Here is a 22,418-nt window from a genome sequence, read left to right on the forward strand (position 1 = left end):
TAGCGAAATAAGCTGCGTCAGGAACAGTTAGGGGCCAGGAAGGCAAGTAAATATCTGAGAGGTGGTTTAGTGAGTGAGAGCAGGTAGCGGAAGTTATAGGTCTGGATAGACACCTCATGACTGTAATTGACCAATACCGTTTATGAAACCACACGCTTGTTAAACTGCAATAAAGAAACAGAAGTTTATGTTCCAATTTAACCTTGACTGGACTCAGTATTGTACCAGGTAGGGCCTGGGTGGTGGCAGCGAGAAATAAAGCGGTGGCACAGGGATCAACGGTGAAGCGTCTGGGGACCCTGTGTGATCACCACAGTCACTGAGGGATGGGATGGGGGTTAGGTTCTGTTGGGGTCCCTGCAGTGAATGTGCTGGTGCACCCCACACCATCACTTCCATAGGCCACCTTTGACAGGTAGGTGGGTGGGACCATGTCAGATGACTAATAGGCAAGTGGCTGTGGTCCTCTGTCAATGTTAACCCACGGGGGTAAAGATCTGGCCTGCTGGGCCAAAAAGGTTCCCCGCCCCTGTGTACTAGAGAGAGGCACGGGTAGAGAGACTTAAACTTTATGAATCTCTAGTTCAACTGCTCATAATAATAGAAACTCAGAAGAAACGTTTGTGCAAGATGATGGGGGAAATGCAGAAAGCTGACTTGGTCATTCAGCTGCTGCTATCCCAAGAACAGCCAGCAGCCTCTGCTTCCTGCTAAGGGAGAGCAAGAATGGTGCGAAGCAGACCAAGTCTTGCTTTTTCCAAAACAAAGGCATTCGTGGCCTGACGACACTGCAGTCTGCAGGAGAATATGCACTCACCCGTAAAATTAAGCATACCAGATGAACATGAGAGTATAAAAAATCCCCAAAAAACCCCACCCCACTTGTCTGTAATGTGAAACCTACACCTGCAAACTTCAGTGCCAATAAACCAGTGGTGGTGTTCAAATCTTTCTGCATCAGCTGTTCCTCTGCTGAGTAGCGACTGGTATTTGCCACCATTAAGTAAAGCTTTGTATAATATGCTTGTTGCTTCACTACTGGTGTGCATAGTGGGACACAAACATTAAGAGATGCAGCTGGCCAGTGTTACGGCAGAGTGCCAAGGGACTAGCAGAACAGGCTGCGTGGAGTTGTTTTGCCAAATGGTACAGTGTCGCAATTTTTGTCCTCTCTTGCAGGGACCTATGTGGGGTTTTCCTTTTCTTTTCTTTAAGGCTGTGTTTGTGGCCTGATGTCAATGAATTCCAGAGAACAATATACACCCCTAAAGTTACACTGAAACTGCCTGAAGACACGTAGAAAAAAAGATGGGCTTAATTTAAGGAGCCCATAACACCCAGGAATATGTGCCCAATTTTACAACATGAATCCCCAGCGCTGAAGGACAAGCTGCTGTTCCTAAAAGCAGCTTGGCTATACCAGCAAAGCTGGAAGCAAAAATCTGTCTTGCTGGACAGCGCTGGGGATGGCAATAAGGATGATCAGCAGCTATACGGATTAGATGTTTCTTAGGGCAGCCATTTGCAAAAAGGGAATGGGTTACTGCACTGCTATGAATTGTGTAGAAGGTGTAGCTTGGTGAAATTCTCCCTTCTAAACAACTATACAGGGGCCCTCTCCTCTTTTGACTCCAGCCACCCTACATTCACTTGAGTAAAAGCAAAGAAGTGGGCAGGTGGGACAGGAGGCAGCAGAAAAATATGGAAGTGGGGAGTTTTCTTGGGCTAAAGTGAGGCCTCTTGAAGAGCTATAACCACATCACGAGCAAGGCAAGGGAGGAAGGAAGCAGGCATGGATGGAAAGCAGCAAATGGGAGGACAAGGTCAAAGGGTTGGGAGCTCTCTCTGACAAGGAAGGAAACTAAGAACTAAATGAGGAATCAGGCAGAAGTAAATTCATTCCCTGTTCCTGAGGCCAAATGGAACCCATGGCTTACCCTATCAATGGACTCCAAATTATATTGAACTTCCATTACTTTTGCTACCAGACTCATTATTGCTTATAAACAAGAGCATACTTGCAACAATACAAGTTACAACGATCGTTTATTCACAGCCCCAGTGCTTTTCAACACATCTTCCATGTATGCATGTGTATCTATACACGTATATATAGGAAAGTTAAATGGGAAAAGCAGAGGAGAAAAGCCTACCTGCCTCATCAACTGAACTTGGCAAATATGAAATTCTCATTTCCCATCTCTCCCCGCTGCCATACCAGCCCCCAAACTATGACTTACTGGGCGGGGAGAACCAAAAGCTTAAAGACTCTGGAATTTGTATTTGAGTGATTTAAAGAAAAATACTAAAACAGAGATTTGGACTGAAAAGACCCTTGCATTATAGAAATTCTAGGGAACCTAAAATATTAGCTCAATCTATAATGTCTGAATAAAAACTGCAGTGGATCTCAACCCACAGTTTTATGTAGCATTTATAAACATCAGTAAAGTTCAGAAGAAAAAAATATATATGTATTTTGCTGCAGCATAATGCAAACCTTCTGGAGTAGTTATGCAAATATGCACATATTCTTTTTATATTTTATCTGCATCATCTGCGTTATGAGAGAACCCCAAATCTTAAGACATATCTGGATAGCTTGGGCAAATGTAGGAAGCGCCGAACATCGAGGCAAATGCAGAAGATAAAATGGCTGCGAATCAAAGTTCTGCGTGTGCTCTGATGGGGTATGTGTGTGTGTGTATGAATCTGATCTGTGCCCACAGATTCCAAGCACCATGAACTGAATTGGAGGAGGGAGCTCTGTTACTGAAACTGACTGTGCTCCCTCTGTATAGACTGGAGCTTTCCACACTTGGGACAGATTGCCTGACCAGGACAAACGTCTGCCAAGACTTATTTGAGGATTCACTTAGGTATTTCTGGAATTCCAGCTTATGGCACATCATGATTTGCTTCAGACCAATCTAGCAAAACATTTGTTCTAATGTCTGTCTCAAGAGATGCCCATTGACAGCAGGCTTTTCTAGATTTTGCCCAGGCACATCCAAATTTGACCATATTCCGGATTTGCACTTAACATACGCATTGTTTAGGCAGGGATGGCGGAACCTGTGACCTTCTGGGTGTTAGTAGACTACAGCTCCCATCATCCCAGATTACTGACCATGTTGGCTGGGTCTGTTGAAAGTTAAGGGTCCCAGTTAAAGAGTCCAGAGAGCTACAGGTTCGCCATCCCTGCAGTAGGCAAAACTGGGTGTTTTTTCCTGGCCAGAAACATCTTCTTGAAACTAGAAACAACAAATACCAAGTCTCTATTCAGCACATGAAAGCTCAGATGTACTCACCCTGCAAACTGGGCATTGCCAGTGACTACTGCTGTCTCTAAGCCTGAACTCATCAGATAAACACTTGGAATGATATACACGAAAACACAGGTCACATATCAACACCTCTCCGGGCAAATGGCATTCAAAACAATACCAGTCATGAGTTTCTGTCTCCCAGTCCTACAAAAAATACAAAATAATTTGATAGAACATTCTGTCAGTATCTGAAACAGCCATGAGCAAAGCACATTTCTTGAAGTCTAGTAACAGTTAGGCATTATAATTTATTTATTTTTAATTACCATACTCTTTAATGGTTTATTCAATTCTTTTTTAAACTTGAAACCCTAATTTCCCCCCCAAATGTTTGGATGACTGGACACTAAGGTTTTAACCTCCAAGAAAGGCTTGTTATGAGAGTGTCTGGTTAGCAACACAAACACAACATATATGCAATGTCCCCAGCTATACAGAAAAACTGCCCTGCTAAAAGAAATTAATAGTGCAAGCTTGAATAATGCAAGCTTGAAAAAATCCCTGCACGACCTCTATCTTCTCGAAGAAAGGTGATGAGAGTACTCTCTCGGCATTAGGCCGCTAAAACCATGACTTTATACCGGTGTCATATGCTAGAAAGCATGGACTGGAATCCACCACGTTGAAGAATTTAGGGAACTCCTTTCAAGCAGAGTTCAGAAGATAATTTGCCTTACCTGAATTCTTGGAAAGGAAAAAAGGAACAGGAGTTGCTACTGCAACCCCACGCCAATCTGTCTAAGCAGCTATGACTTCCTTTTGAAAGCATCAAATGATTCTATATAGCTTACCTCCCCTGACTAGGCAAAAGAAGCCACTGTTTTCAAAAGACAGTCAGAGCTGCAGAGGAAAATGGGCTGCTGTTTGGTTAAGAGCAGAAGTAGCTCCTCAGTCTCCTGATTTCTCTCCAAGAGCACGGAGTGACGGTAAGCAGATACTGTCCTGTGTGACTGAGCTGAACACAGGTGGACACCCTCCTCTCCTCAAAGTCCCATGCAGCTGGAAGAGGACTTTCTTCCACCTAACTGTGAACCAAGCCTGAGAAAGCTCAAACTCAACTGAAATGTGAAGTACACATAATTGCCAAATCTAGATCTTTTGCTGGGGGTTAGTGCTATATGGATTGAACCATCTCCCTCCTCCTTCCGAATTCTGCTGCCTTGTAGTTTGTTGTTGCTCTGATTGGGTTCATTGGAAAGGTTGCAGTTTATAAATTCTCATTTCCTTCACTGAAATTGGCTTTTAAAAAAATCGAAATAGGCCTTCAGGATAAAACAGAAAGATCTGTTGAAGTTGACCTATTCTGGGTCAAAGCAGAGGTCCATGTAAGAGCTCGGCACTCCTGGTGCAAGTACAACTAAAATCCACAAATGGGACGGAGTTTTGAAATTTATGAGAACCTACAAGCAGAGCATAACAAAACAGGTGTCTTTTTAAACTTTAGAATATGGCAATATTAAGCAGCATCTCTTTTTCTTTTAACATACCTTTTGCAATGCGATTTCAATCAATCCAAATATTGGAAAGTTTGACCTAATTTGGTTCTTGGTCCTTCAAACATTTTCAACTGTGTAAATGAAGCCTATAAATGGGATTTCTCAATACAATTCAGAAAAAAAGTAACAGTTGTCTCTCACCTCTCCACTTCTATTTCCCAACTCTGAATGAGCCACAATCCAGCCAAAACGAAGTCCTTTTTAAACCCCATTGATGTCAGTGGGAAGAAATTAAGCAACCAATGGGTAAAATATGTTCAAATGCTCTTCAATACCTTCTTTTAAAAAACAAAGCTGAACCTGAACTCAATATAATAAGTAAGTGTACATGATTTCCGTTCAAGTTGAACTCCTAGCCATGCGCGCTGCGAGGGAAAACAAAAACCCCTCAGCGCAGCACAATCAGCTATCCGGGATCGTGACCAATGCTTTTATGCTACAAATAACAAAGAAATAAATATTCTAGTGGCAATTTCCAACTGTTTTCCCTGATAGGGGCAACTCCACTGCAGGAACAACTGAAGCTGTCGTCTGAGGAGACAAGATTATTGGGGGTGTCAGCGAAGCCTCAGAACCAAGTTTTGTGCCAGACATGCTGGGCTTGTTCACACATCCCTTTAAACCATCCTTTAAAATAAGCAATCGTTCAATATGAAAGAGTGTTTTGCTGCTCCTCTGCTCCTGCCGCACCAGGGAGGGAAAAAACCAGAGGCTGGATTTGTGTTATGTGCAAATCGGTGCTTGTTGTATGTTTCCCACAAGCAAATCACAATTAGGAAACCAAGGCTGGAGGAGCAACTCAGAAATGTTTGAGCAGGGCATGCTGCTCAGTTGCCTTAAGGCATGGTTCAGAATAAACTTCAATGTGGTTTAATGGGACATGTGAACCAGCTCACCGCAAGAGCCCCTCGTGTGTGTGACTCAGATCTTGCAACACCTAGGGTGGTGAAATCTGAGCTCATTTTTCTTCCTAATGTATTATGAATTAAGATAGGATGACCGTGTGAATAAAGAACAGAGCTGCTGCAGCTTTAAGAGCTGCATGACAGTATATATCTGCTAAAATTCATGTTTCTACACAACTATTAACGGTACGACCCTACCTGCCCGCGGACTGTCTCACCAGGGTGCTACATGCCCTGGTTATCTCCTGCTTGGACTACTGCAACACACTATATGTGGGGCTACCTATGAAGGTGACTAGGAAACTACAGAATGCGGCAGCTAGGCTGGTGACTGGGAGCAGCCTCTGGGACCATATAACACCGATCCTAAAGGACCTTCACGGGCTCCCATTACGTTTCCGAGCACAATTCAAAGTGTTGGTGCTTTCGAAGCCCTAAATGGCCTCGGCCCAGTAAACCTCAAAGAGTGTCTCCACCAACATCGTTCAGCCCGGACACTGAGATCCTCCTCCGAGGGTCTTCTGGTGGTTCCCTCACTGTGAGAAATGAAGTTACAGGGAACCAGGCAGAGGGCCTTCCCAGTAGTGGCACCCTCCCATCAGATGTCAAGGAGATAAAGAACTACACAACTTTTAGAAGACATCTGTAGGCAGCCCTGTATCAGGAAGTTTTTTTAATGCTTGGTGTTTTACTATGTTTTTATATGAAGTGTAAGCCACCCAGAGTGGCTGGGGAAGTTCAGCCAGATGGACAGGGTATAAATAATAATAATAATAATAATAATAATAATGATAATAATAATAATAATAATAATAATAATAATAATAATAATAATAATAAATTATTATTACAGGAGACTTGTCCTCTTTTTCACCTGGTCTCCCTAAATTTTAACTTCTGTATAATGTTATGTTCTGTGAAAAAAGGAAATATCTCATTCCTTCGTTTGTTATTTCATTCTGTAAATATGAAGTGTTTCCCATCAGCCTTTGAAGTTGATGTGTCTGCATCAAGTCTAGGAAACAGCCTCATCCTCTGAGCCCACCAGCAATCTCTCTAGACATGTTACATATTATAAGAAGCCTGTCTCAGTTGGGAAATTTTCACTGGCACTGACTCCTGTCAAATTCAGGGAGTATCAGTTCTTTCACTGCCTTAAATATATTGGCCATAATCTATCAGAATCCAGAATAACTGCATTGTGCATGCATGGAGCACACCTGGGTGCTTCTGCCTGCATAGTGCCTTAACATGACCAAAGCAGAAAATTAAGAAAATTCCACAGAAACCCAAATGTTTTGGGCCTGGAAAAGTCAGAATAGGACCCATGAAATCACTGGCCTTACATTAGTTTTGCTAAATTAAGTCCTTCAATTTCAATGGGTTTACTCAGAGTATGACTTAGTTGGGTGCAGCCCATTGATTAGATGTGTTCTTTTACCCTAACAACATATTCGGATCAGATGAGCATATATGTGGGGCTTTCACTCATACAAATGTATGATTTGTGAGAGCAGCCCATGTGATTTGCACAATCACAGCAATTTTCTGCTTTAGAAAAACAAAACAAAACAAAAAAACACCAATCCTCTTATCTTTTCTTTAGACTCACTATCCACTACAATATTAAAAACAGAAAGTCACGTGCAATGTATTCTACACCAGCAGCATAAAATAAAGGTGTTGACTTTTACTTTCTGTTGCCTTTTCATATTATAAGCTCCTCCCTAGAACTATACTAGAGCTATACTCATAGCACAGATCCAAATGCTTCAGAAAGAAAACAAAGCACACCTGATTTTTACATTTGATATATTATTTACCAAAGGCTAAAGGGATGTTAATCTTAATGAGCTTTCTCACACTGGATTCCCCTTCCTCTTCTTTGAACAGGTTTGCCCAAATGCTCATCAGCAGCAAAGACCCAATTTAAGAAGAAAATGTTTTGGCACAATCCACCACTGGGAAGTCTTTCTTCAAGGGTCATAAAAAGAACTTAACTAGATCAGGTCGAAGGTCCATCTAGACTCATGGACACGCAGTTGCCTATGGAAGCCTGCAAGCAGCCCCTGAGTGCAACATTACTCTCCTCACCTGTGACTACGAGCAGCTGGTATTCAGAGACGTATTGCCTCTGAGACGTATTGCCTCTGACAGTGAAGGTAAAGTGCGGCCATCATGGCTTGCAGCCACTGATAGCCTTAACCTCCCATTTAAATGAAAGAACACTGTACAATAGCACTACGAGGGCTTGTTCAACTCACATGGATTTCAATACGGCTTGTGCAAAGGAACCTCTGGATGAATCGGGCCCTTACTATTAATTAGCTAACAAAAACAAAACTAAAGAGGAGTTAAAATTTGAGATTTCCAAATCGCTAACGCAAAGTTCATATAGTACTAGTAACTAACTCGAGCACAGAATGCCTTATTGCTGCGTTGCACCTAAGGGCTTTTTCACATAGCTTCGAAGCAACCTGGGATCCAGGTGACCCAGGTCAGAATCCTATGTCCTGGTATAAAATCCCCTAGTATAAAATCCTTGGTCGAAAGGAGATTGTTCTGCTTAGTCGCCTGACATACTAGGATTGAACCATCTTTATAACATCCACCACCCAACATAGCAGAAGTGCATTATGTTGCAACACAGGTACAGAGCCTTAAAATGACAGGTGGTTGTTCGTTTGTTTTTTACCATATGACATTACCAAGTCAAGGACAGAAGCTCAATTCAGATGTCATGTTAGACCATGGTTTAGTGTGACAACGACAAACTGCAATGAGCCTCAGATCATATGCTCCCCTCTTCTCATCCAGTACAACCACAAGGTATTCCGAAGCTTTTGCTTCCGTTTTCACTTAACCATAGTTTGTTGTGTCATCCAAACTGACACACTGTGGTTAGCATTAACTAAGGTTTGCAAGAAACAAACCGACTTCATATACTGTTTTGTCTGTTTGGATGGCAACATGTGTTTAAGCAAAAACAGAAGCAAAAAAAGTATCCAAACACCTCCTTGCAGCTGTGCTGGATGACAGGAAGGGAAGGTTCACCTGCAGCTTGGTCTCACCCTTGTGCCAAACCATGGGTTAGGGTGACATCCAGATACATTGAATAATTACACAGGTTTTTTAAAAAAGCATTTTCTTTAGCATTTTCATCACCAATTTTTAAAGCTTAGTTTTGGAGAAACGTTTATAGAAAGAGAGATAAAATGAGAAGGAGATTCATAATAAGAGAAAAAATATTTGCATAACCATGTTGAGGAAGGTAGAAAGGGGGAGGAATATGAACTTGGGTAGGAGGCTAGTCTTTGTGCCAATGGGGTAGGAGCAAGGGGCCTGCACCGCTAATGTATAAAGCTCCAATTAAAAAAATAACAATTTAAAATTAAAAAGGTAGTTTAAAAGGTAATGGTTTTAAAATCTAAATTTGAAAAAAAATTCAGTAGTAAAATTGCAAGGACAGAAATGCATCCTAATGCCAAAGGGGTAATTCTGGCAAATGTCTCTTGCTGATATCATGTGTATCCTATCACTATTTTTAAATATCAAGATCTTTTGTTTCTAAATGCCTACCATCTGAATATGTGTTGGAACATTTGCAGGGCCAGGGATGTACATGGATGTTTGCCATGTGATTTCCTCGCATGAGACAGGAGGTATTTATATAACTTTAACATCTGGCCGCCAGTGTTCTAATAATGGCAGATCTAGAAAGTACGAAAGTCCTTCTCGGCACTTGCCACGTCTGCCACCAGGTGTCATCGTCTACTCCCAGAACAACTGATAAAAGGGAAACCATTGCAACTTCAACATCTTGTGGCAAAACATGTGAGTAACCACTTCCAGGAAGAAGAAGAAAAATAATACTTTAAACGACAGTCCTGTGCAGGCCAGTCTCAGAACTGCATGGAACATGGATGACAGGCATTATTAATACAACAACTCGTATTTGCAGAAGCAACAGTTCTAGACTATCCTTAATGCACAACAGAAATAAGAGAATATAACAAGGAAATTCAAAGACTACATAGTGCAAAAGTTGTTCACCTTGATTTTTGCTGTTGTCCGGGAGAAAGGCTGCATACTGTAGGCCTTTCGAAATAAAAAACAAAACAAAACAAAAACACATGGTCTCTGTGCTGGAACCCATCTGAGGTACATAGGACTAAAACGAATTGAAACATGGATATGGGGAAAGCACACTGTTACAGATAGCATCCTGACTATACAATTACACCCCCCCCCCCAAAGCAAACTATATGGACTACTTTATCTACACCCATTTACCCCTCTTCCCTTTTTGGCCTCCTGAAAGCTTTCCCAAGCAGTTAAAATTAATTAGGAAAACACACACTCAAAGCAAGGGCAGAGCCAAAATGGTCCAATCGATGGCACTGTTCGTAATTAGCAGAGGGACTGACGTGCTCACTGAATAACCCCTGGGAAGAAGCAAAATGCTCGTATCCTATGACATACAGCATTGGTGGTCAACCCTTTGGAATATCCAGGAGGCACTTCGATGTTAATGCTTTATGAGATACTTGTCTCCACATTTCATAAATTTTAAAAATGCAAGTTAAAAATAAAATAAAAAAGCGGGGGACAATAGCACCTTGGGAGTGACTGTTAAAAGTAATCAGAAAACCTGGTGCAAATTTGTAAGAGTATTATCCTTGTGTGTAGAAGGGGAGGCTCGTGGGGCCAGTGTACTAGCTAGCAGACAATGGGGAACATGATCAAAAAGCTGACTGATAAACATTGCCATTGCAGGGAGAAGTAGGGTTGTTTTAATACAAAATTACACAGTGCAAGTGGAAAAAGAAACCTGTAGACTATAAGGGGAAGTGTTTATGTGGTTCTGGGACTGCACTTTAAAAACAGGTGAAGAACTCATTTTGATACTAACCTTTTTTATTGGTAATCCAGAGTAGTTGTGCTTTTGATTTTTTAACTCTGTGTGTGTGTGTGTGTGTGTGTGTGCGCGCACGCACACACACACACACACACACACACACCAAATATAACTTTCTCACCCCTGAAGCTAAACATAGCCCTGCAGTCATCTACTATGACCTGGCAGGTACCTGTCAACCCTCAGTCAAAGGCCAAGAGCACAAAACAACAGGTTTACTAAACCCCAGGTGGGTTCACCATACACGGCTGGCAGACTGCATTCATGATGTGCTGGATCACAACTCTGTATGCAATTATATAGAACCTCCCAAAGACCAAATATAAAAATAAGACATCCCGCTTAGGATTTCACACAGCTGGGGGGCACTGCCATTGCGGTTTGAGTGATTGACAGCAAAGCTGCAATACTCCCGAGGATGTGCACTGGTTTTTTTGCCCATCTGTGGATTATCCTTTAGCAACAAATATACTTGTAGAGATCCCTTTCTCTTTATCGAAGGAAGGAATATTTGGACGGAACTTTGGCTTTGAGACACCCTGTATTACACATGAATGTGATTTTGGCACTGCACGCATGATGTAAAAGCTATTATTTAAAGAAACGGACACTTTGTGGAATAACAAATGTCTTATTTTTGCATTTGGTCTTGGGGAAGTTCTACAGAATTGCATACGGAGTTGTGAGAGCTGTGCTGGATCGCAAGACATGGAGGCCTGGAACAGAATAACTGGCAGTCAGGGTTACTTTGCATGTTACAAGAGTACGTCTTGTATATTACTCCTATTTTCTAAAGCCCCAAGGTGAGTGAGATTATACACATGTGCAGCTGGATCACAGTGTACTAAGAATCAAGGATGCAAGCAAACTTCTTTTAAAAAATGCAGCTCATCTGCATCAGAACTCAATGAACCAAAGGAATATCTGGTGCATTCAAAGACAATGCCTATGCCCAGTAAATATTTTGGACACATGAAAACTGAGAAACAAAAAATGATAACCAAGACTCTTCATTCTTTTGTACCGGGAACAGCATTTGGTAGTGGAAGGGGGCAGTGTGATGGCAGTACCAGTAATTAAATATTTTTTAAAAAAGAGAAAAAGATAAAAAAACCAGTGTTAAAGTTTCTAAATGAATGTCAGTCAGGGTATTTATTAAACAAACTGAAGCCAAAAAAAAAATCAGCTTCATTAATTACAGAAGATAAGTAAGGTTTGCATTTATACAACACCTTTCATCTCAGCATTCCAATTTGATTTAATTAAATTAATCTTCGCTATAGCAGTGTGGTGCAAGAATAGTATTAGTGTGGAAGCTATAAATGGGCAAAATCCTTTTAAATGTGGTCCATATGTACATGGGAAGAGAAAGAATCTCACACCTTCTTGGACCCCCCCCCCCTTTTTTTAATAGAAGCATACAAGACTGTACATATTCTGCAATTCCATGCGAGCACAGAAAATCCACAGAAAATGATACTTGGGTGTACATTCCAGCATTCTGAAAAGCTCAGTTTACTTTCTCCACCACCTTCTGGCTAGGAATATGGGCAATGCATGCTAAAGTCAGAGGAGAGCTCAGAAGATGTTTAAATTTTGATGGGGCAGTGTTTCAGTGCTATATAAAGCTAATGTGCCTTTGCTTGAGTAACTGCAGCATAAGAATTATGCAGACTGGGGAAAGATGAGGAGATTTGCTTTATTTATATATCGCCACTTCTGTATGAATTACTTTGGCAATCTTGGGGGGGGGGGGGGTTGTTTATCCTTTAGTGCAAAGTGCACACAACCCTACGTACATCATGTCTGACACAAATCTCATGGGAATTACTAACCAAACTGAACACTTGAGTCCAGCACCACAAAGTTGATATGGTAGTATGTCTTAGGCCATGTAAAATGTGACAAGAATATTAAGGTTTCTAATTTTAAAAAATTAACAGCTGAATTAGGGACCAGCAGAAATTCTCCAAGCAAAAATGGAACGAAGGGACAAAAGGTACTTGTAAATATATACAACCATTTTGAATTACTGTCTACACCTGAACGACCCTGTTCTCTTTTCCCTAGATCAGTCTTTCCCATCCTGTTGTTGGACTCCACCTCCCATCAGCCAGAGCCAGCATGGCCAACGGTCAAGGATGATGGGAGCTGTAGTCCAACAATCTCTGGAGATCACCACGTTGGGGCAAGGTTGGCTAAATTAGCTCTTCAAAATCTGTTTTTTGTTTTCTAAGGCAGGGTTTCTGCTACTCTGGTATGGATATAATTCCTTGACATTTTAAATGTAGAGTTAAAGGGACCCCTGACCGTTAGGTCCAGTCACGGATGACTCTGGGGTTGCAGCGCTCATCTCGCTTTACTGGCTGAGGGAGCCGGTGTACAGCTTCCGGGTCATGTGGCCAGCATGACTAAGCCGCTTTCTGGCGAACCAGAGCAGTGCACAGAAACACCATTTACCTTCCCGCCAGAGAGGTACCTATTTATCTACTTGCACTTTGACATGCATTCGAACTGCTAGGTTGGCAGGAGCAGGGACCAAGCAATGGGAGCTCACCCCGTTGCGGGGATTTGAACTGCCGACCTTCTGATCGGCAAGCCCTAGGCTCTGTGGTTTAGACCACAGCGCCACCCGCATTCATTTTAAATGTAGGCTGCAATAATATACATACATTCCTGGGAGTGAGCCCCACTGAAAACAATGGAACTTATTCCCAAGTAAACATGCATTGGATTGTATTATTATTAAGCGATTATCCTTGTCGCATGAGGTTACCAGCATTCTACTATTCTTCAAGGAACTGGTTTGTAAATGCCTTCATTCAGCATTGTAACCTTATTTCTGAGTCCATAATTTACCTAAAAATTAGCCACTTAGAATTAACTTTTCAAATGGGCCACCTTAACACAGCAACATTATCTTGTTGACGAAACAGCCAATCTTTCCCCAGGGTTCTGGTATACTGACTGATACTGTACAATTAAATGTAAATTAAGTTTTAAATAAGCATATATTTTAGAAAGTTCTGATTGGGTCAGGCTATGCTGTTGCATTATTCCAAGTGATTTGTAATCATTTTTCATCTAATTTTTCATTGAGTGTAACAACTCATCATAGATAAAAGCACCCAACTTTTATGACCCAAATGCCATAAATCTGATAAGGAAGGGAGCTTGGGGTTGGTCTCTGTGGTGATTCGCAAGCCACTCACCCACCCAGAGGTCCTGGGCTCTCCTAATGCTCAGGACTTTAAAGGACAAAAACTGGCCACCCCATCCTACCCCTACACCCAGTGAGCCTCCTAAACTCTTGCATGGTAGCTCCTCTGACGGCATTCATCCAGGACCCTTCTGCAAAAAGAACATAAGAACAGCCATTCTTGGTCATACCCATGCCAACAGCAACCAGTGTTAGGTGCTTCAAATATAACCTACCAGAACAGGGCAATTAAAGAGCAAGCATCTATCTCTAGACATCCTGGCGAAATTCTCCCCCCTCCCCGCTTTTGTGTCATATTTTAAGACTGATAACCCTATGGCCTGGATCCGTTGAACCTACACGACAAGTTCCGTGTGCTCTGGGCTTAGGTTTCCTAAAGAGCAGCTCCCCTCCTTTGAAACTGGGGGGAGCGTATTCAAAAGGAGCTTGTGACAGGGTATGTTGTTGAGGGGAGCGGGAATTAAGGTTAGAATTTTCAGACTAAAGAAGTTGTTTTGATCCTGGCCTACTTCCATTCCTTAAAATTAATCTATGGCTAAAGAATAGTAACATAAGATGAACCTGCTGGATCAGGCCAGTGGTTCATCTAGTCTACTATCCTTTTCTCACTGTGGCCAACCAGATGCTATGGGGAGCCCAAAAGCAGAACAGCAATCTCTCCATATGTATGTATGTATATACATTATCTATACACACTGGGTTGTATCCAGTGCTAGTCCTACTCAGGGTAGACCCATTGAAGTTAAAGGGCATGACTAACTTAGTTTCACTTATTTCAAAGAGCCTACTCTGAGTAGGACTAGCATTGGCTAAAACCCATTACAGTCGTACCTCAGAAGTCGAACGCCTTGCAACTCGAACATTTTGGCTCCTGAACGCTGCAAACCTGGAAGTGAGTGTTCCGGTTTGCAAACGTTCTTCAGAACCCGAACGTCCAATGCGGCTTCCGATTGTCTGCAGGAGCTTCCTGCAGCCAATAGGAAGCTGCGCCTTGGTTTCTGAACCTTTTGGAAGTTGAATGGACTTCCGGAATGGATTCTGTTCAACTTCCGAGGTACGACTGTATATTGTTTTTTGTAAAAAATAAAGCTAAACTTCCTTCATTCACCTATGAGGCTCTCATCTTGGAAATAATTAGTTTGGTCCTAAAACAGTGGTTCCCAAACTTTCTCCCCCATGGTCCACTTGAAAATTGCCAATGATCTGTCTTCCCAGACCACTTAATGATTTTTTTCTGCCTGTTGTAACAATTGTAAGTTTATTTTATCGTTTTTTTAATAGTTTGCACATTGTATCCTTTTGTATTACAATTTGAGCTCCATGGAATTCAAATTACAATACAACATAATAAATAAACGAAGCCATAAAAATACAATGAGAAACCAGCAGGAATTTTTGATGTGACGAATGTGCCATCTTCAATCACAAATTCTCACACAGCACTTCGATGAAGCTTGTGGACCACTGGCAGCACACGGGCCACAGTTTGGAAACCCCTGTTCTAAAACATCCTTTGCTGGAAACCAAAAGTCTTATAGCTACATGAGACTGCGGAAGGGTAATAACTTTCTATCCAGTAAGTAAAAAAAGCAAGCTGTCCTGAGGCCCCGTGCGCAAGCTGCAAGAACACACTGCAAGTAGCAAGATTGCAAGTCAACGTACCAGGAAATGCAAGGTAAAGCCTTGTGGGAAATATACTCACAATCTCATCTCCAGGAAGCCAGTATCCTTCTTGCTCAATACCAGCTTTAGATCCCTTACATCCCACTGTCAAGGTCTCAACAACTAGGCCGTCCTTCACTGCTAAACTAAGCTGGCGTGTGGTCTCTTTGGGGTGCATACCATGAACCCGAGACATATACCTGCAAAGAGAGCAGAAAACAAGTTCGTACAAAAGCATCTTACTTAATGTTTGCATCTACTTTCCAATACGGAGGTGTCTACTCAAACATCCTGAAACACGTTTTAGTTTTTTCCACCCATTATTTCTGCATTTCTTAACACTTTCATACTCCGTTATCATACATACCGAGGAAGTTCATAATTTTTAGGACTCCCTTTTTAGAAAACTCTATTACAATTAACTTATAAACATTTAAGGTTCCATCAGAAGTAACTATCGTTGCTGGAAGCAGCCTATAGCTCCTGGCGTGGTAGGATCTCTTCCTGCAAAGAATTTGGTCTTGCTTTTAGGGGGAAGGAAAGAACTGTCACATTGCTGTGGAAAGGGAAAGGGCAGAAGTCTTCCTTTTCAACTGGCCATTACCCACCAGGGCTAAGAGAAAGCAATGATGAGATTACACCTCCTATACCCCCCAGCGCTCCATTTGAGACTGAAGACCTACAAACAAAAACACCTGCCAATGATGTCAATTAGCATAACAACTCTCATTCAAGCCAATGCACAACAGGGCTGACGGAAAGCTGCCTAACCCTTTGGGGGGGGGGTGACTATTGGGAGAATGCAAAGGAAACCTTCAGCTCATCATGGGCTGGCCAGCAATTTGGGAGCATGAATGGAAAAGCATCAAAGCAGAATCAAAGCTTGCCAAATCCCTGGTAACACGTGGTAAATGTATCATGGGAACTGGCAGAAAAGAAAAATATCTGAGTCTAGTATTATTGTCAAGGGAACATATGCACAGTGGCTGTGCAATTTTAGACAATTGGAGAGCTGCCCCTCTAAAAGCAGAGGACTGGGGTGAGGAATCCTGTTGTTTACTCTGATTTGCTAATTCCTCATTGCAGCCTCTTCTTACTCTAGTATTGTATGGATGCCTGATTATCGTCTTCCAAAACAACTACTCTATTCCCAATTTAAGAAAGGAAAGTGAAATGTCAGTGGACAACAAAAGAGGTTTAAAGACGCTCTCAAGGCAAATCTATTTTTAAAAAATGCAGTATAAGCACAGATCATTGGGAAATACTGGCCTGTGAGCACTCCAATTGGGGAATAGACCCTACCAAAGGCATCTTGGACTTTGAAGAAGCACAAACTCCAGACAAAAGAGAGAAATGAGCTAAGAGGAAGGCACATTTGGCAAATCCTCACCGTGATCAACTACTGCCCAGAAACCTATGTCCCCACTGTGGAAGGACGTGTGGATCCAGAATTGGCCTCCATAGTCACTTACAGACACATTGTTAAGACCATACTCATGGAAGACAATTTTACTTGGATATGCATGATCACCAAAGAAGAAGAGTCTTGGACAATTTGATTGCATGTAGAAATTAAATCAATAATATCTTCTTTTAACTGAATGGCAAGACAATGCAAAATGAGAGAACCTGCTGCTTCTTCTTTCTTTAAAAGGGCTATCTCTCTCTTTCCACACAAGTGCACATGTGGATATCCCATGCTTTCACATAGTAAATTACACACACACACACACACACACACACACACACACACACACACAAAACCACACTGGATGTAACAGGCTGTTTTGGTGGTGATGGATACTATATGTAATAGGCTCCTAGTACAGGTAACCTAGAACAGCGTTTCCCAAACTTGGGTCTCCAGCTGATTTGGGACTATAACTCCCTACTTAGCAGGACCAGTGGTCAGGGATTACGAGAACTGTAGTCCAAAAACAGCTGGAGACCCAAGTTTGGGAAGCTACTTTCTTTACAAAAGCTTCAAGAGAATTAGGTTGTCCTGCAGTATTAAGAATAAAAGAACCTTTCTGAATGGCTGACAGTTTAACAAGGGAAGTAACAAAACAAAACAAAACAAAACAAAACAAAACAAAACAAAACAAAACCTACTGGGCTTGGGTTTACCAGGGAGGAAGCAATAGAAAGCTGAAATGGAGATGAACTGAATTTGGAAATGCATGATTCCAAGTCTTAGAATTTTAGTGCATGTATTGTCATGGGTATGTATAGCCAACAAAGAAGGTATAAAAGCACTAATTTAATGTAGGTATCGATGCAATTTTTATTTTATTTTATAAAAAAACATTACAGATGTTCTATTTCCCGCCAGAGAAACATCAGTGCAGTAGAAGAAATAATAATTCCAGAAGTATACAGACAGAATAAAATAAGATGGCAGGCAAGTGCTACTGAAGAAAACAGCGTAAAACACGAGTACAGTTTTGTTTTTAGAAAAGGAAAGTAACCTTTCAGGAGACTCTGAAGTGGTGGTGTAATTTAGCATGAGAAAACGTCCAATTGCTCTCCTGGTGCTCAAATAAGAACCAAGTAAAATGGTGCTGGCTCCAACCCCTGGCCTTAAGCAACAGAGACCTGTCAGCCAATGGACTGGAGCCAGAAAGCTGTCTGCTTATGCATGTCCGCCATTTTTTAGTCGCCCTCCTCTGCTGCCTCTCTCATTGAGTGACTGCAAAGAGGCCATGGAAGAGGGGAAGCAGAAATATTAAAGAGGCTAGAGTGACAGTCCTGGATATTATCAAAGCAAAGCAAGGCAAAAACTCCCATGCATGTTAGTTACTAACACAAGGAGTTGGCCTCTGCTGCTAATGGGGCACAAGGAACCATCTTGCAGGGCAGGCAGAGATAAAGCAACCCCTCATAGCTGTTCTCTTGAAAGATCTGATTATCCTTACCTTGGAGGAAGGGAGCTGAGGCAACTTATTTGCGTTCAGCCTCTGGTCAACAGATTGGGAAGCATTTTACACTCCTTAGGCTGTTTTCCAGTCAGGCGGAAGGAGGAAAGCAAATATGTTTGCAGATGGGTAAGTGCATGGCAGAGAGACAAAGTTAATTCCCCTAAGACACTGAACCAGCCTTTAAGAGGCTGAAACAACCCGCCTGCACTGCAACTTCTCAGGCAGGGGAAGTTAATGCTAATCTCCACTAGCTAAAATAAAGACCTGTCTGCTGAAATAAAGAGGTTCTTCCTGATAATCTGCTTGTTAGATTCCTGATCTGGCCAGATGAGGCTGTCTGCCCACAGGGCACAGAAGGGAGAGAGAGAAAGAGGGAGGGGAGAGGGAAAGAAACTTAGGTCACAGCTCAGTAGACTGGTATTTATAGCTCAGGCTTCTCAGGATTTACTCCATCTACAAACAGAGAATACAAAACCCATTTAGATTACTACAAGGTTGCGCAGCAGGAATCCTGCGCAAGAGAACAAGCTCACCCTAAATGCTACGATATAAACAAGCAACTCTACCTATTCCTTTTGGTTTAAATAGCGCCTAACGCACTCAGTTTCTTACCAATATGGCGGGGGGAGAAGCCCCGTCAAGTTTCAAAACTCTTAAAAATGCAAACTCATTTGGATTACGAGTAATGCCGACCTGTCAAGAAGATCTGTATAAATACGAATGCTGATGGTGCCAGCTATTGTTTCTACCATTTAAATTTCATTACGCATATGGCTCTATTATTTATTGATTGTATTTTTATATGGCAGAATACAAAAGGAATAAAACAATCGAGATGTATGTCTCTGACACTCCCCAAAATAGTCTCATCCCGTTGAACCTCACCACAATTCTCTTGTGGTGTCACTTTCATTCCCGTTACACAAAAAGAGGAAGCGAAGCTGAAATCCTTTTGAACATTCAGGGGGCTCTGCACTTTCGGTGAACTCATGCAGGGCAGAAGGTATCCTTGCGGCAGCAAGATCTTGCTCTCACTGCCTGCAAGCTGAATCATACACTTGGTGTGTGCAATAGGAACTTTGCAGATATGCAACATACTACACACAGAGTTGAGCTACATTCACTGAATGCACAAGGCCTCCTCACCTTGTTACCGGAAAAATCCGAGGGCTCCCTTGGACAAAAAGTAAAGACACCAACCAGAGTAAATTGGAGCAAATCAGCAGCCTGTAGGCTTGGCCTTTATTGTACTGTTGCAGCAGGGTGTTCCCCTCACTCGCAGGAGAGAGGAAAGACACAGAAAAATGGTGTGCAAGACCTTATAAAAACTTTTGAAATTCCCATCCTCTAGGTCAAGCCCACCCCCAGAAACATCATGCATATATTACAGAAAGGAGGGGTTGAGGGAGGATTTGTGGTGGTAACCTGAGTGTCCTGTCACCTGGCTGGTTCCCCTCTACCCCTCCCCATGAGTCATTCTCCGAAGACAAAAGGTAGTCGCAGTTTCCTGCCCCCTGAGGGAAGATCCAATCACTGTCCTCTGCCGAATCCACTCCCAGGATCTTTGTGATCCTGATTGTCCTCTGTCTGGGATCATCAGGGTTGGCATTGCAACTGGGCAGGGCTCCTGTGGATGTGCTGGTATGGTGAAGGGATTATGGCGCCCTGTATCAAACCTTCCCCATTCTGTAGTTTTTCCCTCATGGAGTAAAATAAAAGTGGAACAGTGCAAATCTGATGTATGGTTGATTTTCTATGAATTTATAACAGAAGTGTAGCGTATGTAGTGTGTGAGTGTGAGTGTGTGTGAAGTTTGTACAAACTGAATGATTGGGGGGGGGTTCCTGCTACACCTCATTAATATCTCTAAGAGGCTTTAGTGACTTGCTATCCAAGGGTATCAATACAGACTCACGATGGGAGCTAACATCTGAATCCACTAGTTTTCAGGTTACAGGAAAAAATGTGGGCCAAAAAAAAAAGTTCTATCTTCAAATAAACATCATAACAAGTCCTTTAAAAATGTACACAACCGCACGAGGGCAAGGTCCACACAGAGTGCTGCTCTGGAAATATTATACTTTTTTGCTACCATTTTGTTTGCATTGGTGGAAATTTTTGTTTATTTACTGCAATTTTTTATACAGCTCACCTTTCAGGATACGAATCCTACCAAGGTGGTTTTTACAAGCAATATTCAATTACATATTTTAAAAACTACAACAAAGATATTAAATATAAAAGGCAAGCTTTCAAACTTGTACAAACAAGACTTCTCTTGCCTCGGAAGCTTAAATTCTATTTCAGCCAAAAGAAAAATGTTCTATTTTATTTCATCCGGTTACCTCTTACATTTAAAAGACGCAAGGGACCATTCCCAGTCCAGTCACTATCATACAGTTAAAGAGTTCACATGCCTAAATCAGCTGGGCTACATTTAACGTTTAATTATGGTTAATGCAAATGAGCAGCAGGTTGGGGCGCCCTGATCAAAAGTCCATGCTTTGCTATTCCTATTGTGTTGTCTGAGCCACCCTTGTGGTTTGCTTGTTTCCTAGGAGCAAACCATGAGTGGTAAGCCAAGAACAAACCTCGTCTACCACACAATGTTAAGAGAGAAACATGCCAAGAGCTCTGATCTGGGCAACACAGCAAGCCTAGGCTCGCGGTTCGCTGCAGGCAAGGGTACTTTTGAAAAGTGTGCCCTAGCGTTCTGTTCATTCAGGTGAAACGATGGTTAAAAATTAACCATGGTTTAACGTGACACGAGAGCCTACGCCACTGCACGGAATCCTTCAAGATAGCTAATTTACTTAAAAATACAAGGCTTCATATGCATGGCCTTGGATAGCGAGATGCACAGCAGATGGAATTACACTGAAATCTGCCTGACATTTCCGCAGAAGCTGTTGACAGACCTAAGAGGTGATCCTGTTTGTTCACGCTTTAAATACCTCAGGCAACATGCAACCTCATATAATGCTTATTATCTGGTCAGTTCTGTCAGAAGTAATGATTTTAATGCAGATAAGGCGGGCTTGTTCCAGCAATTAAATTCACTGTACATTCACACTCAAACATGCCATTAACTTACAGCTCAGGCGGTTAGACTGAATATCCCACCTACACAAGCCACGAAAGCAGTTGTGCCGCTGAACTCCCCCCTTCTGCCCATATTTTCCATAATTCGGAGCAGCTGCTTCTTACAGATCCTTCATTTCTCTTATTTTGCACCACTACAGAAATGGGGACCAGGCACATGGAACAGTTGTAGCACCTAGAATTTCTGTCATTTACTCAAAATGCTTCTGTTCTTGCAGGCTTTTGGCCTGCTGGATTGAAAGTTCATTGACTGCCTAATTGATTTAAAGTATTTATATTCCACTCCTCATAATATACTGGTATATATATATCTCAGATAAGCTACAATGTAACTTAAAACAAAATAATAGCATAAAAATAAAAATACAATAAATGATACATAAATAAACAACATAACTAGCGCAATACTATACAGTGGTACCTCAGGTTATATACGCTTCAGGTTACATATGCTTCAGGTTACAGAATCCGCTAACCCAGAAATAGTGCTTCAGGTTAAGAATTTTGCTTCAGGATGAGAACAGAAATTGTGCTCCGGTGGCGCAGCAGCAACAGGAGACTCCATTAGCTAAAGTGATGCTTCAGGTTAAGAACAGTTTCAGGTTAAGAACGGACCTCCGGAATGAATTAAGTACAGTACTTAACCCGAGGTACCAGTGTACTTAAAATGCCAATTAAAACAGCAAAGGAAAAACCTCATTTCAGTATTTTGAAATATAGCATCCTAGCAAGACAATTTTATAGGGACAAACCAATTTAAATGCATGAAAGAACAAGAAATTATTTACTTATGGTGGAAATATAACAAAGTGCAAGACTTCTGGACTACAGTAAAGCAAGAAGCAGGTGGAGTTCTCCAACACCTTTG

At 41.8% G+C, this 22,418-nt stretch overlaps 1 protein-coding gene and 1 long non-coding RNA gene across 29 annotated transcripts in view; both read right to left on the reverse strand.

Annotated features, from left to right (window-relative positions):
- Positions 1 to 22,418, reverse strand: part of ZMYND11 (zinc finger MYND-type containing 11) — a 101,333-nt gene that overhangs the window by 23,649 nt on the left and 55,266 nt on the right. For 9 of the 28 annotated variants that reach the window (XM_083406396.1, XM_083406393.1, XM_083406404.1 and 6 more), the window contains 3 exons: positions 15,571 to 15,730; positions 9,784 to 9,828; positions 3,312 to 3,473 (listed from right to left, as the gene is read on the reverse strand). In XM_083406396.1, coding sequence (XP_083262522.1) covers positions 3,312 to 3,473; positions 9,784 to 9,828; positions 15,571 to 15,726 — 363 coding nt within the window. In that variant the 5' untranslated portion in view covers positions 15,727 to 15,730. The remainder of the gene's footprint in view (positions 1 to 3,311; positions 3,474 to 9,783; positions 9,829 to 15,570; positions 15,731 to 22,418) is intronic. The other 19 variants (XM_083406416.1, XM_083406400.1, XM_083406420.1 and 16 more) reach the window with 3 other exon arrangements.
- On the reverse strand, positions 10,674 to 15,564 carry LOC310661159. The gene is made up of 2 exons (XR_014503793.1): positions 12,669 to 15,564; positions 10,674 to 12,465 (listed from the first exon to the last, which is right to left on the reverse strand). It is a non-coding gene; the product is annotated as an uncharacterized lncRNA (long non-coding RNA).

The sequence above is a fragment of the Podarcis tiliguerta genome (assembly GCF_965153285.1).
Source record: "Podarcis tiliguerta genome assembly, chromosome: 12".
In the NCBI taxonomy this organism is placed as follows: Eukaryota; Metazoa; Chordata; class Lepidosauria; order Squamata; family Lacertidae; genus Podarcis; species Podarcis tiliguerta.